Raw genomic sequence first — 22,323 nt, 5'->3', positions numbered from 1 at the left:
ATAATGGAAGGCAGACCGAAGATACAGTATTACAATGACTTGAACTCTGTGGCCACAATGTTTTGCAACACATTTACCACAACTCTTATCAGGATGATCCAAAAATCTCTCATGATGAGCCTCTTAAAGTCCCGTGCTGCCACAGTTCATTTTTCAACATGGCGCTTTGTCAGGACTTGCTGGAGAATGAGCTGAGGGCAGTGCAGCTACCCACATTTGTATTTAAGGCATTAATGCCAGAAATAACATAGCTCACTGTGGAAATAAAGCTCAAATTCATTTATATGCGAATTATTGACTTGCCTGGACACTGTCCCAAAATAAACAATGGAGGAATGGAATATGTTTAAATCTGGGTTATGGAGTCACTTCATGTGGATGTCCTCAGTTGTTATTGGGTTGTCCCATACTTTTCCATGCAATTTTACATGTCCATGTGTGGTGGAGTTTGGAAAATTGTAAATTGCATGTGACAGGGTATCTGCAAGTTTTCAAAAGCACTGAATAGAAAAAGTCTCTCACCTGCGGTTTTTTGTCCATCATTCTAAAATTCAAAGATATTTAATTTACACCCCCCACACACACACACACACACAAACACATACACACACACACACACAAACACAGAGAGAAAGAGAGAGCTTTACATTTTGCAGCTTAAACTGACATTGTGATTGACATTTTTTCTTCAAAAATGACTCTACATAAGTTTTCTAAATAGCTCCTGATTTTCTTTTGATGGACTAATCGATTAATTGACTAATAATAAATGAAAAATAATTATTTTAATTGGTTAACCCATCCATCCATTTCTGCTGCTTATCCAGGTCACATTAACTTAATTAATTATACTGTCAGGATTATTATTACATTAAACTGGGATTCACTTTGTGATATAATAGTAAATAATTCTATGCAATATTGTCCCTGCTGGTTTTCCACCACACTTCATACAATCATAGATTACATTATGTGCCATGTTAAAAGGTCTTTAAGCGGAAAGTCCAGTAATCCTTTATTCACTTCACTAGGACACCACCACCACCACCACGCTGTAGCTGCTCAGTCTCTCGGTCTGTGTACATTCCCTGTTTGCTTGGTTTGTAATTGTGCTGGGCAGGAGTAATAAAAGCACCGCTGACTACCTTGCTTGCTGTACATCCGGACCGTGACATCATCGCCTCTCGGGTTTCACGGTGTCTCTACTACGGGCGCACGCGGCGCAGCAGTCGGTGCGAGTGCTTCTGCCTTGTGAGCACAACAGCAGCAGCAGCAGTAGCAGCAGCAGCAGCAGCAGTAACGGACCGAGGGCGCACTTCACAACAAAAGCTTCTCCAAAGTAGAAAAAACTCAGACGCCGTTACATCTGACGTTTACATCTGGATAAAACGGCTACGCGTTTTTCTGCGCGATTTTCTTGCCCGTTTGACTTCGCTGCGATTGTTAAACTGCCCGGACATTCATGGGAGCTTTTCATCGTAAGTAGAGAAGCTGCAGTGCTGTTCATGTGTGGGACATGCTGTCCACTGAGCGGGCTTTGCTTTTAACGCGATGGTAATTGTTTTGTTTGGGGTGTTTAATTGTGCTCACCGTGATGGCTGGTAGCTAGCAGAAAGCTATTTACATGCAGCCCTCAGTTATAACCAGCTCCTGCCAGGCTCCCAGTCAGCGTTTTGTTCCTCACATGGCTTTATGTACAAACTGCGTCTTTTCCACTGGACACAGGATTCAGTATACTTGGACTTCATATAGTCTCATATAAATGCTATGTGTTACTTATTTAGCCATTTTTCTGTGATATCTTCTCTAGTTAGTTTCAGTTATTTTCTTTATAATAACTATTGTTCTCTTTCGTTATCAGCTATAAAAGAAATCGTGCATGCTTGGTGTGACAAGCACCTACTCTACTTACGACCTGCAATGTCAAAAGGAAATTGCAAATCAAATATCTATTTTATTTTTCATAGTTTCAAAGACTCATATTCTGTTGGTCAATTAAGCTGAGCCCCAGGAGTATCCATCAACTGCACACAACAGTGATTTCAAACCCCTGGAGGAAAAATACTTTTGACTTTATGGCTCAATTTCTGTTTTGTCTGGTTAGTCTACCTTTTAGTGTACAGTTGTATGATCTAGATGCAGATCTATTGTTGCTCAGAAGAGAGAGCTTGTCCTGCCAGTTTTGATGCACACAATAATTGAAACAGCGTTTCCATTTCCATTTTTCCTTAAGTGTTGGCCATCACTTTACTATAAGCAGCACTTAAGAGACACAGTTTCCCCCCCATGACTGCATTCCATTGCTTTGCATCAGATGATATTTTCTCTTCCTGACAGTGGTTCTGGATGATCTTTAAAAGCTTTTATCGGTTAATCACAGTGAGTTAGGCCATAATTATACTGTTGCCCACTGTCTCTCCTGCCTTGACCCAGACTATGTCATCTCTTTAATAACCCATTCAGCTCAGATCACATCCACTAGAACTTTTTAGCAACGTGTAGTTTATTGTCTTTGCTTTTTGAGCATGCCGTTTATGCCAGAAATCCTGGAAACACATAGGGAGCAGTTGAACCTGTTCCTCATGAGCCTGTAGGATGTTATTTTAGGCATGATGTTAGCTTTCTTACTTTGTTGAACTCTTATGTGTGGCCTTAGACCATGCACACGCATCATCTATAAAGCTAGCTATACACTATTTTTGTGTCCGCATGGAAAAATATGGCAACCCTGAACACTATTTTGATCCTTCATGTTTTGATTGAAGTATTTCTGTTGGGGCTTGTGGTCTGATTGATCGAATACTAAGTGCATGTTTGCATACAGAACAACTAAAACCCCATATTAAACATCATACTTACAGTATATTATGGTTTAGCTTGTGTGTGGTGTCTCTATCACTGTAGAAAGCATAGAAAGATTAGACTGACACTTGTGAAACCATCAGGGAAAGAGGGCAGGGCTTTACTGTCCCATAGTGCTTGTTCACTTTCTCAATGAGCTCATTCAGTGACCATTGTCTTCAATGTTGAGTGTGTTTTCTACAGACCTGGAAACATTGATGTTTCAGCAATGTTTCTTTTCCCAATGTTTTCCTACAGACAGAGTTTACTTGTGGAGGTGGGCCTGGGGGTGGAGCGCTCTCCAACATTTGAGTCAACTGCAAAACATCATTGCATTCACAAGCTAATGTCTGTTAAATTAAGGCATTTTTTAATCAATAGATGATTTTCTGTAAAAAGATTAAACATTTTTGCAGACCTTTAGACAGTTGACAGTTTAAGGATCTTGGATGTGGCAATGTTTTCTAGACTAACATTACAAATAAATTCTTTAAATCAAGGCTATAATCTCATTAAAGAGCAGGTCAACAATAATGGAGATAAACAGATGCTCCGTTATTGACATTGTGAATGGTGGTCCAGTCCCAGCACTCACTGAGCAGAAGACATCAAGGGGAGAGGAGGAGGAGGAGGAGGGCGGGGCTGCATTTGATTCCAGGCTTGGAGTCTTCAAAGATAAATCAGCAAAAACCACAGAATAGTCCTCCTCATATTCAAAACTACGCATGTATTATTATATACAGGCCTATCATCCTTGTCAGGTATTTGTGTTTTTACTGAGCTGTGGAGAAAATAAATGTAAGAAGTGGCCATCAAATAAGTGCTTTCTCAACTACAGTAGGTGCATGACACTAGCTCATGTGTGCATAGTGTTATTAAAAGAAGCATTTTCAATTTTGCATGAATTCAAATGCTTCTCATTTAATTTACCTCTTTACTCCAGTATGTGGAACACCTGAAAGCATTTGTTACTTCCCATTTCTTACTACTGTTTTAGTAGAGAGCTGAATGTAATGTTTTTGTTATTTCTTTATTTGCCTGCACCATCCCTGCCTCTCATCCATCTATTTCTTTGAGTAGCTGACCTTTTTTTGACAAGTTTGAATTCTATTTTGGTTGCTACCCTTCTGCTCTTTGTCCTGGATCTACAGAGATTTGCAGTATAGATGTGATTCCTACATCACTTTAACGAAGTGAAAACACAAATATCAGACAGCAAATGATTTGGGTTTCTTCCACATACTACCCTGAAAGTCATATTGAATGGCTGCCTACTGACGTCTTTAATGGGGCAGGGCAGTTTTATAGACACTGAAAGGGAAAAAAGAAACTTAAGATGTGTGGCTACTGCAACGTTGGAAAGTTAGTTTCTCTTTCATGAACAAACATTTAAGGAATCAATCCTTTTGTCATGTCGGTGCCTCTAGTCAGAAGGCCACAATAAAGCTTGGTTTGTGTGACTGCGATGCACTGCAATGCACCCCTAGCTGATTCCAGAGTTTTCTCCACAAATATGAAATTTCTCTTCTTGCAATCAGCGTTTTATTTTTCCTCGACGAGGCAGCTTGTTTCCATGGCTTTGAAATCTTCTTGAATAGCCTGTTCAGCTGTGTCACCTTGACACACTTTGCACACAGTCACAGCTGCTTCTAGGGAGCTGCTAATTGAATTGTTTGTGAAAAAAATCAGATTTGTTGCCCGAATGAGCAGCTGGTTTCTGTGTTTAAGTAAAAAAGGTCTAAGGTGAAAGTCAAAGCTTAACCGGCATGCAGCTGAAACTATGGGCTGTGTTCTTTACAGTGATGTGCTGTGGTGCAGTTTTACCACAACATTTTCTTAAATGTGTGTTCCCCAATTAGTCAAGGGTATTATAGTAGTCCAGGTATTGCCATTTCGTGACACCACTTTGCTTCATGTTGCTGCACTGCATTTCATGCGGCCTCTCAGTGACTGCAAAGCCCCTGTTTTGTCTTTTTTGTCTGTTCTCCTGCTGCCCCCCACATGCCCTCTCACAAACTGCCTATTCTGCTTATTCAGCTCAGCTTTTGTGAGGAGGGCTATTCATACTTCCAGTCAGTGTCCATGTGGTATTGAGGTGTTCCACTGCAGCCCAACTCTTTTCTATGCTAGCTAAGAGTACTCACCTGATGATAATATGAAAGCGTTAATCAGTACCGGCTCGCCTTGTCTGACATTGTATCCAAGTTCCTTCCTGTGTAATAGGATTAGATTTATGAGCATTAACAAGAGAATTAATTATCACTGAAAGGCTCTGTTTTTGTGATTTGCAGTTGGATTTGTTTAAGGGACCAAGAAGTTTTCCTGCTGCAGTCATAGCCTGTAGGTTTTCCTATGATGTCTGGTATTTAGAAATGATCTAGAAATGTGTGTGATCTTGAACAGTAATATTGGTAATTAGGCTGCATTTCTACATTTAAATAGTGATTGAGTTTAATTCTGCTACATGTATACATACGGTCTCATTAGGTGATATTAATGTCACCAAATGGTGTGAAAGCAGAATTAAAAGTGACTTGTTGGGCTAAGGAAGCTTGAGCTGAATGTGTACCATAGAGTGTGGTTTAAATAGGATGGTATGATTTCACTAGTACAGCACTGCCAGTGTAAGGGTGTGATCCTCCTGGGCAGTACATGCTCAAATGTTCTCACTTTTGCTACTGTGAGGAGCCCTGATTAAAGCATCTACTGTGTGCAGTATGTCATTAGATCATCCTTGGGAAAGGAGGACAGATTGCATGATTGTTCTGACCTGCTCTGTTCACTTCCAGACAATGGGATAAGCAGTCAGTAGAGGCCTTGAAGCAGCTTGAAAGGCATTGAGTTAAAAATAATTAAGATAAAAACATTTGCTGTGGGTAGATAGTATGTATTTATAGAAAAGACAGAGAGCCATGGCTTGGTTTGCTTGAGGTTTCCAAAAGTTAAAAGTGGTAGTGAAAGGCACAGAGCTTGAATCTTGTAGCAATCTTTTTTCTAATACAGCAGCACAAATGAAATGTGTTAGAGTAAAGAAATTAAAGCCTTAATTAAAAGAGAATAATTATTTTCTTCTAAGCTGTACAACATATTTTTTCTACTAAAACAACTGACCACTGATCACTGGTCCATTTTTAGAGCACACCCTCAATGCCATAAAATACAGTGGTTAAGTAATTATTAATGGATGTCAGTAAGTGGCTCAAAGTGTCACACATCCATCAAAATCTTCCCCCACTCTCATCTCAGTTACATTACAGAGCAGGTAATTGTTGTCTTCAAGTTGAGTGTGTCAAAGTCACAGATTTGGTTCTGAAAGCCTTTTTTTCATAAAATCCCCCATATCCAAATTAGCTACAGCAGTTCAAACTCTTCATGTTAGAGAGAATTTTGTTCCAGGAAATCCCCCTCAGTTTTTACAGTTACTCCACACTGAAAGATTTGACAAAACATACGGCCACAAATAGTTTTATTTTTCTTCCATCGTCTGTAGAAAGTAAAGATGTAATGAGGTTATTTACCCCCTTAATAACTCTTTAGTGGTTGACAATCAACACACTCTTTCTGCTATTTTTTTAAAAATCTATTTTTACTCCACTGTACTGTCAAAAGAATAGAGAGATTGAGGGAGAGATGGGTTTTTGAGTTCAGATTTTTTGACAATGATGTTGGAACTCAGCAATCTAACAACTTTGTTTTTATTTTTAATGAGCTTCAGACTTGAATAAACATCAAAGATAATTTCTCAGGGTAAATTACCCAAAATTAAACAGCTGTTTTTGGCTTCACAGATGATGCGAGTGGAGTGGAATGCTAAACCAAATGTTTGCCCCCACTTCACCTCTTCAAAAATGTATCAAGCAAAGATCTGGGTTCCAGCTTTGGTTTGATTTTCAAATGAAATAATTATACAAAGGAGCCTCCAGTAGAGCACAGTGATATGTTGTCAAAACTCATGAAGACCTTTCCCCCTTCTCTCTAATGTAAAGATCCTTTTTGGAACCTCTCAGTTGTTTGTGGTTAAACTATACTAGAAGGGGAGTAAAGGCTCAAAGACCCACCCTGAACAATAAAAGCTAAGCCTGTGGAGTGTTGACCCCTAGATCTTAAGCTCTTCATTACTGCAGCTCACTGCTAATTATTGTGGACAGGATAGTCCAGAGCCCAGAAACCTGCCCAGCCCTCCTCACTGTAGGTTGGTTGGCTCTTAGTGCCACTCCTAGTTCCCCACCTCCACACATCTGAGGTCAAGAGGCAAAGAACATCCTGGTGGCCCTCATCCATAGCCACCCCATAAACTAACATCTACCCCTGGAAAACATGACGAAATCCTGAGCCTACATGAAGAGCATACAATGTTTTTGCCCTCAATTGAAGCAAAAATGATACCATATGCTTCGTTTACTATACAGCCCCATGGTTTTAGGCTAACTTAATCTTGACTGAAGTGACCACAGACCACATCCTTCAGAGCATGTGTGACCATTTTAAAGGGTGTTGTAAGCTAAAATGAGTTGGCAGAGGTATTTCTGAAAACATATTTACTTAAAGGGAGATTTAATTTTGAGCTGGTAGCTGTGCAGCATCAAGTGGCTGCTGTCATCAACTTTGATTGCATTGTTATCTAGTGATGTGATGATGTTTAAGATATGGGAATCAACCCACATATTTTGTCAATAATTGTTTCGTAATATGATCCTGTCATGTTTGCAATCAGCTCCCGAAGCCATGTGGAGGCAGTAAGTGATTTTGAATAATATCCGTATCTGCAACGTGGGATGCCTTCATCCTTTTTCTCAGTGTTGTCAAGCCTGTCACATTGGTATGCTTAATGTCACTGTATAGTTTGAATAGGATAGCAAAATAGCTCTAAGAGCTATCTAAGACCACCACTGATTGCTGTGGGCTACTTTTGTAGGTTGCCCAAAAGGAGATTTTTCTACTAAACAAGAAACTGTGTTGATATTACTCATCCTGCCTGTTCTGGCCTACACATGACCACAGCCATCATGTTACTTCATTGGCCCCATGTTTTCCACTGAGCTTTAAGACCTCACTGTCTTCCCATAGCAAATGGATCATGTTGAGAATGTTTAGGACCTTCTTAAATAGCTTCCGCCCATATAGGTGTAGGGACTCTTTGATGTCACGTAGCCTCCTTGTAAAGACACTGACCTTGCACACAGGTCAGTCAGCACATTTGCAAAAACTTTCTCAACATCAGGAGGGCCTTTTCATTTTAAAGATGTAACCTTCAGAACCTTGCTCAGCTCCATTTTGAGAGTGATATTTTAACTAAAAGAGGCTGAACACTTTTAATAGTCAATAATATTAGGTGTTGATTTACATCCTTTTTAATTCAGGTTCATCAGCGGTGCTTCTTGTAGCTTGCTGACAGATAAAACTGGATAAATGCATCAGCTAATTACTTGATTAAAGTCAAACATTGAATTTTATCTGAAATTTATTTTATGTGATATTCTATTGATTTTTAAAGGTGACATCATCTGCATTTTTAACCTCTCCACAGGCAGGTCAGAGGCCAGTGTGAGGGAGTCATCAAACAAATGTCAAACAGCCATGTGCTCCAGAAAGAAAGTTTAAGAATTTTGTGTGACCCCAGAACAAAAAGGTTACATCAACTACTATATCATTTTGGATCCAGTGTCCCTTCAAAAGTCTTGATGAACAGGTGTTGCTAATAGATAGATAGATAGATAGATAGATAGATAGATAGATAGATTGATTGCCTTGTAGCCTTGGTTTGGTCTCCTTAACCATGAGAAAAGTGTCTTGGTCTCTTTTGGCTAGCTGCAGTAAATGTTTCTCTTGTTTACTTTGCCTTTTTTTTTTCTTTGCCTTTTTTCATTGGACAAGTGGTGTACAGTCATTTGTGTAGTGTACCATCATTTAGAAGCATTGGGACTTCACCACATCGACTGCCAAACCAAAATAATGAAGAAAGCAGCTGAAAACAGCACAGAGCTGCAGAGTGGTAATACTAGCAATCCTTCCATGTTACACAGTTATTTGCTTTAGTTTTAATGCGAAACAGCTTTATTGAAACTATAACTACATTTCTTAAGCAACATTAAAAGTATGCAAAATGATATGTACAGATAACCTGTTGCATAGTTGAAGGATGCATGCCATTCAAACATGGTTCATGGTAATAATTCACTTCAACACTCCAATTTATTCAGTATATGCATTGTAAGCGTGTGGAGTTATGGCAGTAGGTGCTCTATGAACTCATTTGCGTTCACTTTACAGGAGATAATATACCCCCCAAGGTGGATACACAGGAGAGATTTTCTTTTCTTTTTAAAATATCCTATAAGGTATCAAACACTTTGTTTTCCTGTAATGAAATGGCGTGCATTGCCAATTAATAGGTGGGCAAAATGCACCCATATATTAGAGCCTCTTTTCCTTTTAGCCATGGCTGAAGTGCCACATGAAAGCAAACTTGTGGTGCATGTATTAAGCAATTATTTGCGAGCGAATCAAGAGTATCAAAGCTAAAAGATTCTCAAAAATTGGATTGTTTGAAACTGATACGTCATTGGATCTGATTATTAATTCCAATCTGTGTAACATCATCCTTTCATCAGACTACTGTGCACATAAATACCTATTCAAACTTTATTTCTTCTCTTAAGTCTGTAGCCAACCTATGTGCAGAGCAGCACAGGCATGTGTGATGGGATAGCTAAGAAAAATGGTGCCATTCGTCTGCCCCAAGACCGCACAGAATACTCTGCTGCCAACAGTGCCTCCAGTAATTATAGACCAGAGCTGTGGAGACAGTTGCTCTCCAGGCTAAACTGAAACTAAACCCCCTATTTCATACTTGGTATTTGCTCTTTTCAGTACGACTACCCCATGTTTAAAAACTGTTATTTTTGGGATGGAGCTTGACTCTCTCCTGTTTATAGTACAGCCTGACTGAGCTGAAATATAGCATAAGTGTCCAGTAAAGGCAGTAGTAATTCTGAAGACTGTTGTTGACATTGCAGCTCTTCCCTTTACTCATATTCTCTAATGCCTTGTTTAATGTCTGCAGCTGTCAATATACTTGATTCATATATTGGCATTAACATACTCTTTACAGCTACTGAACTTCCCTTCGCTGTAACTCACTAACAGTAAAATAAATCTGCCATCGATTTTCTATCTTTTAATTGTAGGGTATAAGATAGGTAGTTGATCACCTGGATCTTCTTGAATTAATTAATCAGTCTAGTAGTCACTATGCCAACGACACTGTTGAAACAAAGACTTGATTTAGGATTTACTAGTAACAGTGAAGAACAGTGAAGCTTGTAATTCTGACTGGGAAGTTCACTGAGCCTTCCACCCCATGGCAAATTCATCACACACACCACACTGACCAGGCTCGACTTTACTGGAAAGCTGCTCTTGTTGTAAAGGCTCCAATCCTTGGGTTTCCCTACAAAGACTAGGCTGTGTGGTCTGTGTGCATTAGTTGACAAATGTAGGATGGCACGGCAGCCTTATGGAGCCTGTAGATTTGGTCATGATTTTGTGAAAGTTGAAATTTTGTACACACTGATCTAGGTCTAAATTGCTCTTTTCTCCTCTTGTATATTGTTTTAAGTCATTGTGAAAGTTGTGATCCTCTTATTTAAGAAGGAAATGGGTATTTTGCTGTGGACCTTTTGCTATACCTTATGTGCTTTATGTACCCTTAGTGCCATACTTTGTCTTTTCATTCTGCACTTGAGCTGTTGTTTTTTCCATAAGCATCATCAGTTTGATTTTACCTGGATTATGTTATGGCATGAATGCTTGTTCTGGTGTCATACTGAAACGTATGTGTGGTTGGACCAGTTTTCACTTTTTTTAAGATAAGATATCCCTTTATTAGTCCCACAGTGAGGAAATTTGCAGTTTTACAGCAGCACGTTTTTGAATTGATAAACTCCTCTCACCTTGCTAATATTATTTCCATACTGTGTATCTGTTCTGTCTCCACTGAATATTCCCAATTTTACCCAGCCAATACAAACTCCACATCATATGCTTTCATGTTTGGCAAATTAAGTTCTTTGAAAATATGTTTGGGCTTTCAGGGCAATACACAGCGTATCCACAAACCATTTTTAAGCATAGATGCAGTATTACTGATGGGCTTGTTTTTACTGATGTGTGTGTGCAGTGTATTCTAACATTGATGACTCTTTTTTTTTTTTTTTTTCCCCCACCCTACTCCCAATAGTCACAATGAGCGGAAGGTGACCTGCAAGCATCCTGTCTCGGGCTTACCATCACAAGACAACTGCATCTTTGTCGTCAACGAACAGTAAGTCTCTTGTGTATGCTTTGAGAATGCCACTGGGTAACATTTTTTGAACACTACAGTATGCCGTTGAAACTCCAGATGTGTAGCCAACATTGCGCAAGCCTTCGCGTTGCCACTCTCTATTTGCAGTTATGCCCTTTCAGTTCAAAGCCTTTTCTATTCAGCGCTTCCTCAGTTATCTATCTTCATAACAAATTCCTTAAATAAAAACAAGAACAAACGTACTGTGTGGAAATATCAGTTTTTAGATACTTCTTACATATTCATATTATTGAAGAGGTTATTTTATTGCATAGTTGGGCTGTTGTTTTCTACCAGTGCCAAGGCAGAGTTAATAATCTTGATGGCAAAGGCTGACAATAAAAAGCCATTCTATCATGTTTACGTCAGCTAGTGGGAATGCAATGATTCACAGTTCCCTCTTTTTGACAGGGGTGAGAGTTCGTGGCCTTTTCATTTGTCATAAGTACAAGGATATGTTCAACAATGTTACGTCCATGTGATCATCCACACTGCTTTCAGCACTACAGTCATCACATGTCTGTCCACATGAAAGGATTGTTGACCAGTCATCTTGAACTTTCACTTCAAGGAGAACAAGCTGTGTGAATCTGCCGGACTAAACTTAGGCAGTGTTTGTTCGACTCAGGAACTTTCAGATTTACCCACCAGTTACTCTTAAACCCGCTTGTAGTGTCGAGTGGACAAAGACAGGTACTCTGTCCAGATGCCTGCAGGATGTCCAACACAGTAAAAGAGGGTAGATACCATTTTGTTACTCAGATTTACTTCTGTGTCTAGACTGTTTGCATCATAGCCCACACCATGACACTAGCGTCAATTTTCATCTGCTACCCTAGCCATTTTAGCTTAATTTTGGGCATATATACTCACTTTCTCATTCCCCTCAGAAACCCCTGTTATAGTAGATTTCCCCCAATGTTATGTTGTTGCACTGAAGTCATGTCATCACAATTGGTGTCAATTATTTTGTTGTTAAATAAATGCTAATTGAAATCTAATGGAATCAAATTCCTTGATGGCCCATCATGGCACCAGTTTAATCTTTTTTCAATATGAGGTTTAGAAATTAAAATCCTAATTTTACTAAAATATGATATGGCTGTTTTGTCTCACCAAATTCTTATGTGCTGCATTTTGTTCAGCAGAGATGGAATAATTGAAAAATGGTTGTGAAGAAGCTTGTTGTGCCAGAACTGTCACACTGCACTCTCTTGACACATTCCTCCCCTCACTGTGTTACTCTCACATCTCTGCTGTTTTTCACTCTGAGAGGAGCAAAATGCCACTGCAAGATAATTTCTAATTCAGCAATTGGTTTTTATCGTTGTAGGATAAATCTACAAAATAAATCTGTATCAGATGTACTAGAGGGCAACTTCATGAAGGCAACAGCAAAGTGATAAAACTAAAACTTGACTCATTGTTATTTTTGCATTTATTACAGTGCATTTCGTCCAACAGTTGGCTGTGTTTTAGCAAAAGTAATAAGGAGGAAAGTCTTTACACTGGATGAGTAATAAAAGGCAAAGACGGATTTAAGCTGCCACAGGGATAAAGAGGCCAGGCTAAAAACCACAGCCTAATCTGCTCTGCACTTTAAGTAAATCCAAAACACAAAACTTCAATTTGGCAATATAATTTTAGTGCCTTGTATATAGCCTAGTGTAATATGTAAAGAACATGATTTCAACCCTCCTCAAGACATAATATGTAGTATAAATACTATAAAACAATACAACCAAAAAGGAAACATGAATAATTAACATTTAGGAAACCTGGATTTGATTAACAGAGTTGAGGAGGCAAATAGTCATTTCTACTCTGAGACTGCAGTTGTATCCCAGTTTGGGGAAGAAAAAAAAAACGAGGTCTGCCATCATGATGTGTGAAACTTATTTACACATCCATGATGATTTACGTAATCGTGACAGGGTGGGGCAGCTTTCTGTGAAGAGGCAACATAGAACAGCCTAAAAGAAAGGCAGATACTGTGGCTGTATCACACAGAGTTAAGGTAGTTGGCAGTGATTAAGACAGACACTCAGTGTTCTGGTCAGTAAGACGGACTCTATCACATGCTTATGATGTTTTGATGCAGATAAAGCAAAACTCCTTTGACCTTGAACACAAGTAGAACTGGTGAATCAGTGATGCCTGGGCCTTGTTGCCTCCATGTCAAAGTTCACTGTATCAGTTTAGTTTTGTGGAGTTTGCACATGACCGACAGTTGGATAAATACATGTCGGGGACACACAGAGCGAGCAAACTCCACTCTGTTATTATTGAGGGACCAGTTTAGGCAATTACTTTAGTACATTAGCATGTACTAATCTGCTTTAACATAAAAAAGGCTCCATTACATAGATAACTGTCACTCATACTTACACTGTAACGCTGTGCTGTGATGTGCATGTTACTGCTAAAGTCATGGCTCAGTCCCGTCTTTGACATGTGACTTCACCCACCTCCGTGAATGTCAGCCTCAGCATTCTACTGTCATTACTGTACATGTTTGAGCCTATTTTTAGTGGTTCACATGATCTTGTGCAGGCTGACAGGGAATATTTGTAGAACTCACATGTAAAACATGTTGTCCAAAACATCATCTGACCATGTCTGCAAGAATGAAACTTACTTCAAGAGCACTGTGTTCAGTGCAGCTTAAAACATAGTAGCTATCCCTTTTAATAACTCTGGGTATGTTAGACCATTATCAGTGAGCAGGACCGTGTTATGGCAGTGTTGAATTTTTAATTTTTTTTTGCCTTAATCTTCTTTCAGTATATGGAATTCAATTTGTTAGATAGTTTTTTGTATTCATAAACACTTTTTCAATTAATATAGCATTAAAATTGACCATTATCATGATATATATTGATAATGCAATGATGTGGTATGAAATGACATATAATGCCAGAGGATTTTACACACATCACCCACTCCTAAGTGCCATCAGTCCAGTGTGGCAGCAGGTGAAAAGACATCATGGCAGAATGAAACATGCGATAATCAGCATTGGCCACTACAAACATCATTCTCTTTACAGGCACAGTGTGGTAAAGTTGTTCAGATTGACAAAATACAGGAGGGTGGACAGGAAAGTTAGAGTAGAGGTGTTATCTATCAAACAGTTTCCCTGTTAACTGGTCATTTTTGCTTGAATGGGTCAGTCAGGCTGTCTTGGTGAATTCCTTACACTTGTTTTTTTCTTTTTCATTTTAAAAAGGCGGTCATTTTCTGAGACCTCGCTTTGAGTGGTACAGTGTCAGCACAAAAAGTGTTCACTTACAGTACGTTTGTTAAGTGAAAACAATCAGCAAAGCACTCCAACATCATACTAAAATAATCACGAGTCAGGGAAACATAAAATTGACTAAAACAAAACTCTAAAGGTAAAACATCATTACAATTTGGGATATTAATGTGCATGTAAATCATGTTACCTTTTTCAGACTGTCTTGAATATGATCAAATCTGCAGATTCAGAACATAACAACAGAAAATACTGCTTATTTGCAGCTAGTCTTCAAAACCGCAAATGTCTTTTGAAAGATTTTATTCTCAACAAATTTGTCTTTCCTCTGTTTTGTAGTGTGAATTGTGGAAAGTTGTGTCACCCAGCGTTTAGCAGGTAATACACTATGAGGTGCAAATGGATAACTGTGTGTTCTCCACCTGTTTTTTTTTTTTTTTTTTTTTTTTAAAGATGTGAACATGTTTGTCTGTTAATAATCATTGTTGTTGCACACTAACAGCAAACTGTGGGTGGTTTGAATGGTGTTTTCCCTGATGACCTGTTATGCATTTGCATTCCAAAGTCTGGTAAGGTGCACCGTACTTTCTGAACCATTTGTTGTGTTCATCTAAGCCCTTTTGAACTACTAACCGCAGAGAGATAATTTCTCACTTTTTCCTGAGCTGAGGGTCAAGCTGAACATATTTATATCACTACTATTCAACTCACTTTGTTGGCAGTTTTCTGATTTCCCAGGAAGCCTTAAATCTGCTCTCCTGTGTGGTTGCTGGGTTCTAACAAAAAGTTTCTTTATAATAGACCAAAAAGGCATCAAAAAGTATGATCATGGATCACTTCTTTGACACACAGGGTCAGTTAATTCTTCATTTTCAAAAACCTTGACTTTGTGAACACCCCTTAATGCTCCGTCCCTTATGGATGTACAGGCTACATGTACATCCATAAGTTAAGAGCTCCGGCTATGTTCCTTTACTATGCTTGAGCATAGAAGAGTCTTTTGTTCATTAAAAAGAAAACGGTCAGGATCACCACCATAGTTAAGTGTTTTAAACCACTCTTATTTCTTTAAAAATGCTGTGTGGCCATTTTAAAAAAGCTCTCTCAACCACACAGTCCAGTGTATCCCCCTCGGTTTGCTTGGGACACCAACACAGACCCAAACACTCACACATAAGCACTCAGAATCCATGCAGTGATGGACCAGGCAGTGATGTGACTGTTTAATACATATGGGTTTGACCCACAAGACAAAATGAGAACAACACTGGTTGTTTATGTTCACATCTCAATCAGATGTTTTTATTTAACACATGACATCGGATCGTTTGATGTAACTCTACCACAGTTGCTATAGTAGTATTGAAGTAAGTGTAGCATACAGTATGTTGAGCTGAGAAGTAAATGAATGTTACTGTCAACTTTTCAGGTTGGAGTAATATTGCAAAGATATGCTAAAACACTTATATTGTAATACTCTATATAACATTTACAAAAACATGCAAATTATAATATGAAACTGAGAAAATTAGGTGTAAATACTTTGAAGCAGTTTTTCTTAAATGTAATGTTTCAAATTATACGTTTAATTAAAATCCAGCAGCAGTATAAAGCATGCATAAAGCTTAAATGTGAGACTGGTTACAGTCTTCTGTCCTGAGGCAGCACTTTCATCTCACAGTGAGCAGAGGACGATTTGATCAGGGAGACTCAATGTGTAGAGCTGGCCTGTTTTCTGTGTGTTGGGGTAAGTGTACCTCTTGGTGCACTAGTCTTGTCTAGCAGACAAAATGCATATTGGTCGTGTTGTATCAACTGAAAACACTAAATTAGTCTGCAGTGTTTTTTGGGTTTTTTTGCAGATAGATGACTGCGAAATGGTTTTGCAATTAGTATGCATGCTCAGTGAATCTTTACTGTATTATTTACACATACACTAAGCAATATGTGGCACAGTTTTACTAAACTAAACTCTCCTTTCTTGGCTTTGCAGGTAGACACAGTATAGTAACATTTTTGAGCAGATAGACCTCTTCAGGCTTTGATTTTTTTATTTTGTTCTTTTTTGACTTTGCTGTTGACATGGAGCTGTAAACTCAAAGATGGATGTTGTGTAGCTCTGTTATTTTGATACAACTATTGCTTTGTTTGTACATTACAATCAAATCCTCCATGGGCTACTGCTGTCATGGGACAAGCACCAATCTAAACAGGAAAATAGTAATTTAAAGCATACAAACACTTCTAAACAGCATGTTGTGGATATGAACAGTGACAAAATCCATGTGGTGTTTCATGTGAACATTTCAGTGGAAGCCAGTTGGAGCTTCGTGTCAAAATATAGATGTGAAGCAGTTGGTGGTGTCACATTGCGTGTGTGCATTGTATTTACTGTAAGTGCTTGAGAAGTAAATACTGTGGAGGCTTAAACAGGGAAAAACTTGGGAACTGAGAGTTGGCCTCTCACATTGTGATGATGAATTCTCATCGCCACAATGTTATTGTTATATTAATGTTATTTCAATACATTTTGCAATTGAAGTGAGTTCACACAATCCAAACAGTAGTAAAGTTTAGATCTTTTAGCCATGTTGTTAAAAGCTCGACACCTACAGCAGTGGTTTGGAAATGTTACTAAACATCTCATTGGGATGCTTTTGCATTTTAGCATTTTTTCATCTTTTCCTCTTCTAACATGTCTTCCTCACTTGTTTCATGGCAGGAAATATCACAAACATTTGTCAAACATTTGTCATCATCATTCTGTTTTTGATCACAAATAAAAAACCCTATTTTATATTTATGTGTTATTGTTGCAATGTTATTCTGTACTTTTTTTCCACAATAAAACATAGTTGTGGAGAATTTGTAAGCATTATTTTTAATTACCCCAAATGATGCAGTAAACAATTTCACTTTGTGTATTTGTGCACAAAGTTGTAAGTTGTGTATTGCAGCATAATTTCTACTATTGCTCTTTACCTTTCTGTTGTCACAGGCCAACTCTTTGGCTGAGGCAGCTAATTTAACACATTCACTGTTTTCAATTTCATTGCATGTAGATTGATTATTGAGCCCAAACTAATTATCAGCAAAGCCCCAACGAGCACACATGTGCACTGGAGCCCAGAGCCTGGAAATGGTCTGGTGGCTATATAGAGCATCAAATAGAGCAATGTCTCCATTTTCTCTGCCCCTCCCAACCTTTGATTTGATGGCAAGTCGTCACACTATTGATTATGGTTCACGAAGGATTTCGCCTGTCACTGGAAGTGCTGAAAATCGTCAGGGCTCATTTTCTGGAGCAAGCTCATTAGAAGGAGAAGAAGGCAAATCTCAGTGGCTACTCATCACTCTGCACAATCAGCTGTTTTGGAACAGTCTGTGTGCACCTCAACTTGAGAGAGCATTAGTCACCTACTTCCCCACCCTATGACTTCCCTGGTGGTGTCCCCAGAAATGTGTCACGTCTACACATAAAATTGAAACACTAAAACTAAACTCTTAAAGAAAAGCCTCATTACAATTGGGATATTAATGTGCATGTAAGTGATGTAACCTTTTTCAGACCGTATGAAATTCTCCTTTTAACCTTGCATAAGTCAGTAAGTACAGTTCATAAAGATAAAATTATGCTACTTATTGTAACTAAGCGTTAACTGGTAACATGTATGTAATTTTGCTTCTAAATACAGGTAAGACAAAGTCGGACTATGATTGTTGTTTTATTTCATCATTTTTCTGAAGGGTCTGCAGGTAGTATCAGACCTGTCAGCGTGCTGCACGGGAATGAACATCTTGTGTGTGTTGCCTGCTGTTGTGAGCCAAGCTGATGTTATCCGTTGTGATTCCTTTTCGTGTTTGTGCACCTTGAATATAACAGCATGGAGTCTGAATTGTTAAACTGTTTTTAAATTGACTCTGAGTTTATTTTTTGTTGTCTTTTTGTTGAGTGTTAAGTTAAGTCTTGTCCTTGTGTCCAACAGATGGACGGATTGAAAAACTGAACTATGTGGTATAGATAGATGTAAAGCACACGTAGATGATGGATGAATGGAATTATTATTCATATTAAATGAGTGCCTCATTTATATAAGATGATACCATATAATCTGAAGGCTATGAATGTTGGAATATTGATGAGCAGCATAGATGGGAGAATTTGCAGTGCAGGGTTGGCAGTTTCTGTCCTTATTCAGTGACCTGAAACCAGTATATCTTGAGAGATTACACTTTTTTCACTGCTGCAGTATTTCTGCTCTACTCTGGTTTTCCTGTCTTGTTCCCTCTAGAGCACAACGTTGTTCCCCTCCTAAAGAATGTAGGACATATCCATGGGCACAAGGTGTTCTATCCTATGGCGAATGTATTGAACTTAGTATGCTTTCAACATTTGCTTAAAAAAACAAAACAAAAAAAACACTTAAGAGACGTCCTGGTCTGATTCACGGCTGCAACTGCTGCATTCCAATATGTCAGGCAGACTTTTCAATCCATTTAAAGCTGTTGGAGAACTGGAAATGTATCTACAGTGACATGGTGGGAGTAATTGGCTTGATTCATAGGCCCATGTTGAGATCTCATTATAACAGAGAGTTTCAACTTCAGAGGAATGATGGTGGAACAGACAATAAAGGCTGTTTCCTCCTATTCTTCTTCTTTTATCAAGGTCATTGAACATAAATTGGCAGTCTGTATTTCTGACTGATGACTTGCCTATGTGTTCTTTGCATGCTCTGTCCTTTTTTTATTTTCTAGATCGTCCTCCAAAGTGCCAGCGAATGAGAAGAAGGAACGAGCAGTAAAAAACATGAGTGAGGCCTCCAACTACACAGGCGGCTCGGACTACGCCGCTAACCCCAGTAGCCCAGCAGGAAGAGTGAGTGACACACATAATTATCATGACATCATAATGTGTGTTAAATGTTTTTTTTTTGTTGTTGATTGAGCTCACATTGCTGTTAACACATTCATACTGTATTTCTAGCCCTCAAGACCTTCCAAAAAAGTTCATAATTTTGGGAAGAGATCCAACTCTATCAGGAGGAATCCAAGTGCCCCAGTAATCAAGAGAAACTGGCTTTATAAACAGGTATGCAAGAGTATATGACTTCAAATAAAACTTTGTATTTAGTCCAATAAATCATATAATGAGGTGAGAAGCAGACTAGGTACCTTAGTCTGATATTAATTTATTCTAGTGTCCTGGCTCTATCGATTTCCACAGATTGGCAAAGACTTTCATTTCCATCTGACAATCTTCTTACTGTATTTTGTGTTTAGTGCTAATTAGCAAGTTATTTTGCTAAAACACAAAACTAAGATGGTAAACATTATACCTGCTAAATATCCGTATGTTAGCACTGTCAGTGTGAGCTTGTTTGTATACTGATGTTAGCATTTAGCTTTAATTGCTGCTGTTCCTAAGGGGGGGGGGGGGGCAGTGGCTGTGCACTGTATAGTGCCTTAATGGGAGGTTCAAGAGGGTTTATAGTGTATTGTTTATAGTCATTGCAAAATGTGCCAATATGAGGGGCCATCGTGGGCCCCTTTTCCTCTTGGAGGCCTCAAACATTTCCGCGGTCTGTCTCTCCCAAAGGTGCACCTCAAATATCCATATAACATACACCTTCAGTCGTATGTTATATGGATATTTATTTTACTTTATTATATGTTGGCTTGTATTTGTTTGGTCATTTATTCTATAAATATATTTATAATGAAATTGATAATTAGAAACAAGGATATTTTGTCGTTTGAATTTAGCTTATTTACCAAACAGGAGGTCAACTTGTGAATGCAGTCTTTATTTTTTATACAATTTTCCTCCATTTTACACAGAGAATGAGACTGACATTCTCCCTCTCCCTGTAACATTTGCAGCGACAGTCTTAAGATTAGCTCAAAGGAAGCTTTTTGATGTCTTACAGGATCTGAGCATTTCTTTGTCCAGTGTTTCTGCTCAGCAAGTCAACCAGCACGGGCAGTGTTTAAATACCAATCCCTCATCACAGCTCCCTGGTTACTTACAGCAGGGTGAAAAGGGGATGCTTGAGGCAGCTCTTGGCCAGACAGGACTCTCTCATGCTTCCTAAGTGGGAGACTCATTTAGTTTTGATTGCAGCCTCCCGGCACAGTTTTGTGAACACATGATGGCCTCCTTTGGTACAGCTGCCAGCTGCTATTTCTTTGGGGACCTCAATCAGGGTGACGTAGATCAAACTAAAGACTCACAAATCTGCTACCCTGAATAAAAGCTGGATTTGCACTTTTATTTTCCTGCCTCATTGAAACCTGGAAGCTATTGAAGTCCTTGGCTGAGGGAAAAGCTGCAGCCCTTCAGTTGATCCATTGGGAGAACAAAATGTCACAGTGATTGATGATTGGTGAAAGCCTCGTTTTTCTCCTCATGCCTCAAAAGAGGAAGATCTGACAGGACTCTTGATAAAGTTTATTTGTGAGCACATGTAAAATGAGTGGTTAAGATGCAAGAACACAAGAATTTTAAATCCTATTGTTCTATTTCAGATGTGTCTCCATTATGACATTATGAACACACTGAACAGCATCTGGTATTGTGAATTTTTTTGATACTAATGTGTTAAACATGCTGGTTCACAGAACTGAATTTCCATTTAAAGTAAACTGCAGCCCACATGCCATTTGACCATAATGACAGAGTTGTTGAGGTCCCTCCCTCTACTTTTGTCTCTGGGTGGAATCCACAAGTAAGGACCCTGCTCAGGTTTTCCAATAAAGCAAACGTGGGAGTTAATACCCTTTTCCTCACCCTTCATCCTTTTCAAGCAGCAGCCTGAAAGCCCCTTTGATCACAGCATTGCGATACTGCAGAACAACTTCCGCACAGGAGGTTTATTTTTGCTGGCCACTGAACAACATGCTCTCGTTTAAAAGTGAAAGCTGGTTATTGGGTTGAAAATACAGCAGAGCACTTTCATTATTATGTTTATTTCATATCAGAAATCAAATGTTTCCTCCGAGACAAATAAATTACCCATAACCCATCCCAGGAATATGTTAAATTTGATTAATACAAAGTGGATGAGCTTTGTCTCCATTAATTCATTTTATTTTCTCACAAAATTCCAAATTCCAAATGACAAAAAGTCCAAGGAGGCATTTCATACCACGATATAGAGAAATACATGCACATAAAGAGATGGTGTGTCTGTGACATGTCAGTCAGTTGGAAGCAACAGATTATGTAGAATAATTCAAACTTCAAAATACAAATCATACAGCAAATACTTAATCACATGGAAGGACTTGAATTGAATATATCAGAGGAGGTGAAGGCAAGACAGGAAGTACTTTTTGTTTGTCATTTTACAATCTAACCCTCCCCCACATGTTCGTGGAATAACCGTGCCCTATTCCTATGGTGTCTTTGCAGGACAGTACAGGGATGAAGCTGTGGAAGAAGAGGTGGTTTGTGCTGTCTGACCTGTGCCTCTTCTACTACAGAGGTGAGTCCTGTCCTCTCGGCTAACAACACGTTTCATTAGTATGGCACTGCTTACAACAGCAGTAGCTTTCAATTAGTTGTTCAGTGTGCTGTTGTGACCTTCACAGCCCCGCAAGCCATGCTCTTGGCGATTGTCAATATATCTGGATCCAAGTCCCTGTGGTAAGAAGCCTGTCAGGACCAAATGAAGAGATATAGTGCATCCATTCTGAATGCACTGTATATTAATTGAAATGGCTCTCCTGTTGTCTGATTTGCTATTTTAGAGATGATTGTTTCCCCAAGCAGAGCCACGGCTTTAAACAAGTCTTAGATGCAGCTGTAATTTTGAAAGAGAAAACAAAGCAGGAAATTGGATTTCACACTAATGTTAAGTCAAGGGTCCGGAGATGCTGC

The 22,323-nt window shown here is 38.8% G+C and overlaps 1 protein-coding gene across 23 annotated transcripts in view; it reads left to right on the top strand.

The window, feature by feature from the left end:
- LOC130176857 (pleckstrin homology domain-containing family A member 5-like) overlaps nucleotides 1-22,323 on the top strand; it is an 82,282-nt gene that overhangs the window by 35,149 nt on the left and 24,810 nt on the right. For 15 of the 23 annotated variants that reach the window (XM_056388221.1, XM_056388226.1, XM_056388223.1 and 12 more), the window contains exons 4-8: nucleotides 11,081-11,164; nucleotides 14,781-14,819; nucleotides 19,200-19,320; nucleotides 19,429-19,533; nucleotides 21,856-21,928. In XM_056388221.1, the coding sequence (XP_056244196.1) occupies nucleotides 11,081-11,164; nucleotides 14,781-14,819; nucleotides 19,200-19,320; nucleotides 19,429-19,533; nucleotides 21,856-21,928 (422 nt within the window). Of the gene's footprint in view, nucleotides 1-11,080; nucleotides 11,165-11,596; nucleotides 12,377-14,780; nucleotides 14,820-19,199; nucleotides 19,321-19,428; nucleotides 19,534-21,855; nucleotides 21,929-22,323 lie in introns of those variants that run through there. The other 8 variants (XM_056388243.1, XM_056388220.1, XM_056388244.1 and 5 more) reach the window with 2 other exon arrangements.

The sequence above is a fragment of the Seriola aureovittata genome, chromosome 10, assembly GCF_021018895.1.
Source record: "Seriola aureovittata isolate HTS-2021-v1 ecotype China chromosome 10, ASM2101889v1, whole genome shotgun sequence".
In the NCBI taxonomy this organism is placed as follows: domain Eukaryota; kingdom Metazoa; phylum Chordata; class Actinopteri; order Carangiformes; family Carangidae; genus Seriola; species Seriola aureovittata.
The sequence above is the reverse complement of the archived record's forward strand: the minus strand, read 5'-3'. Positions and strand labels throughout refer to the sequence as shown.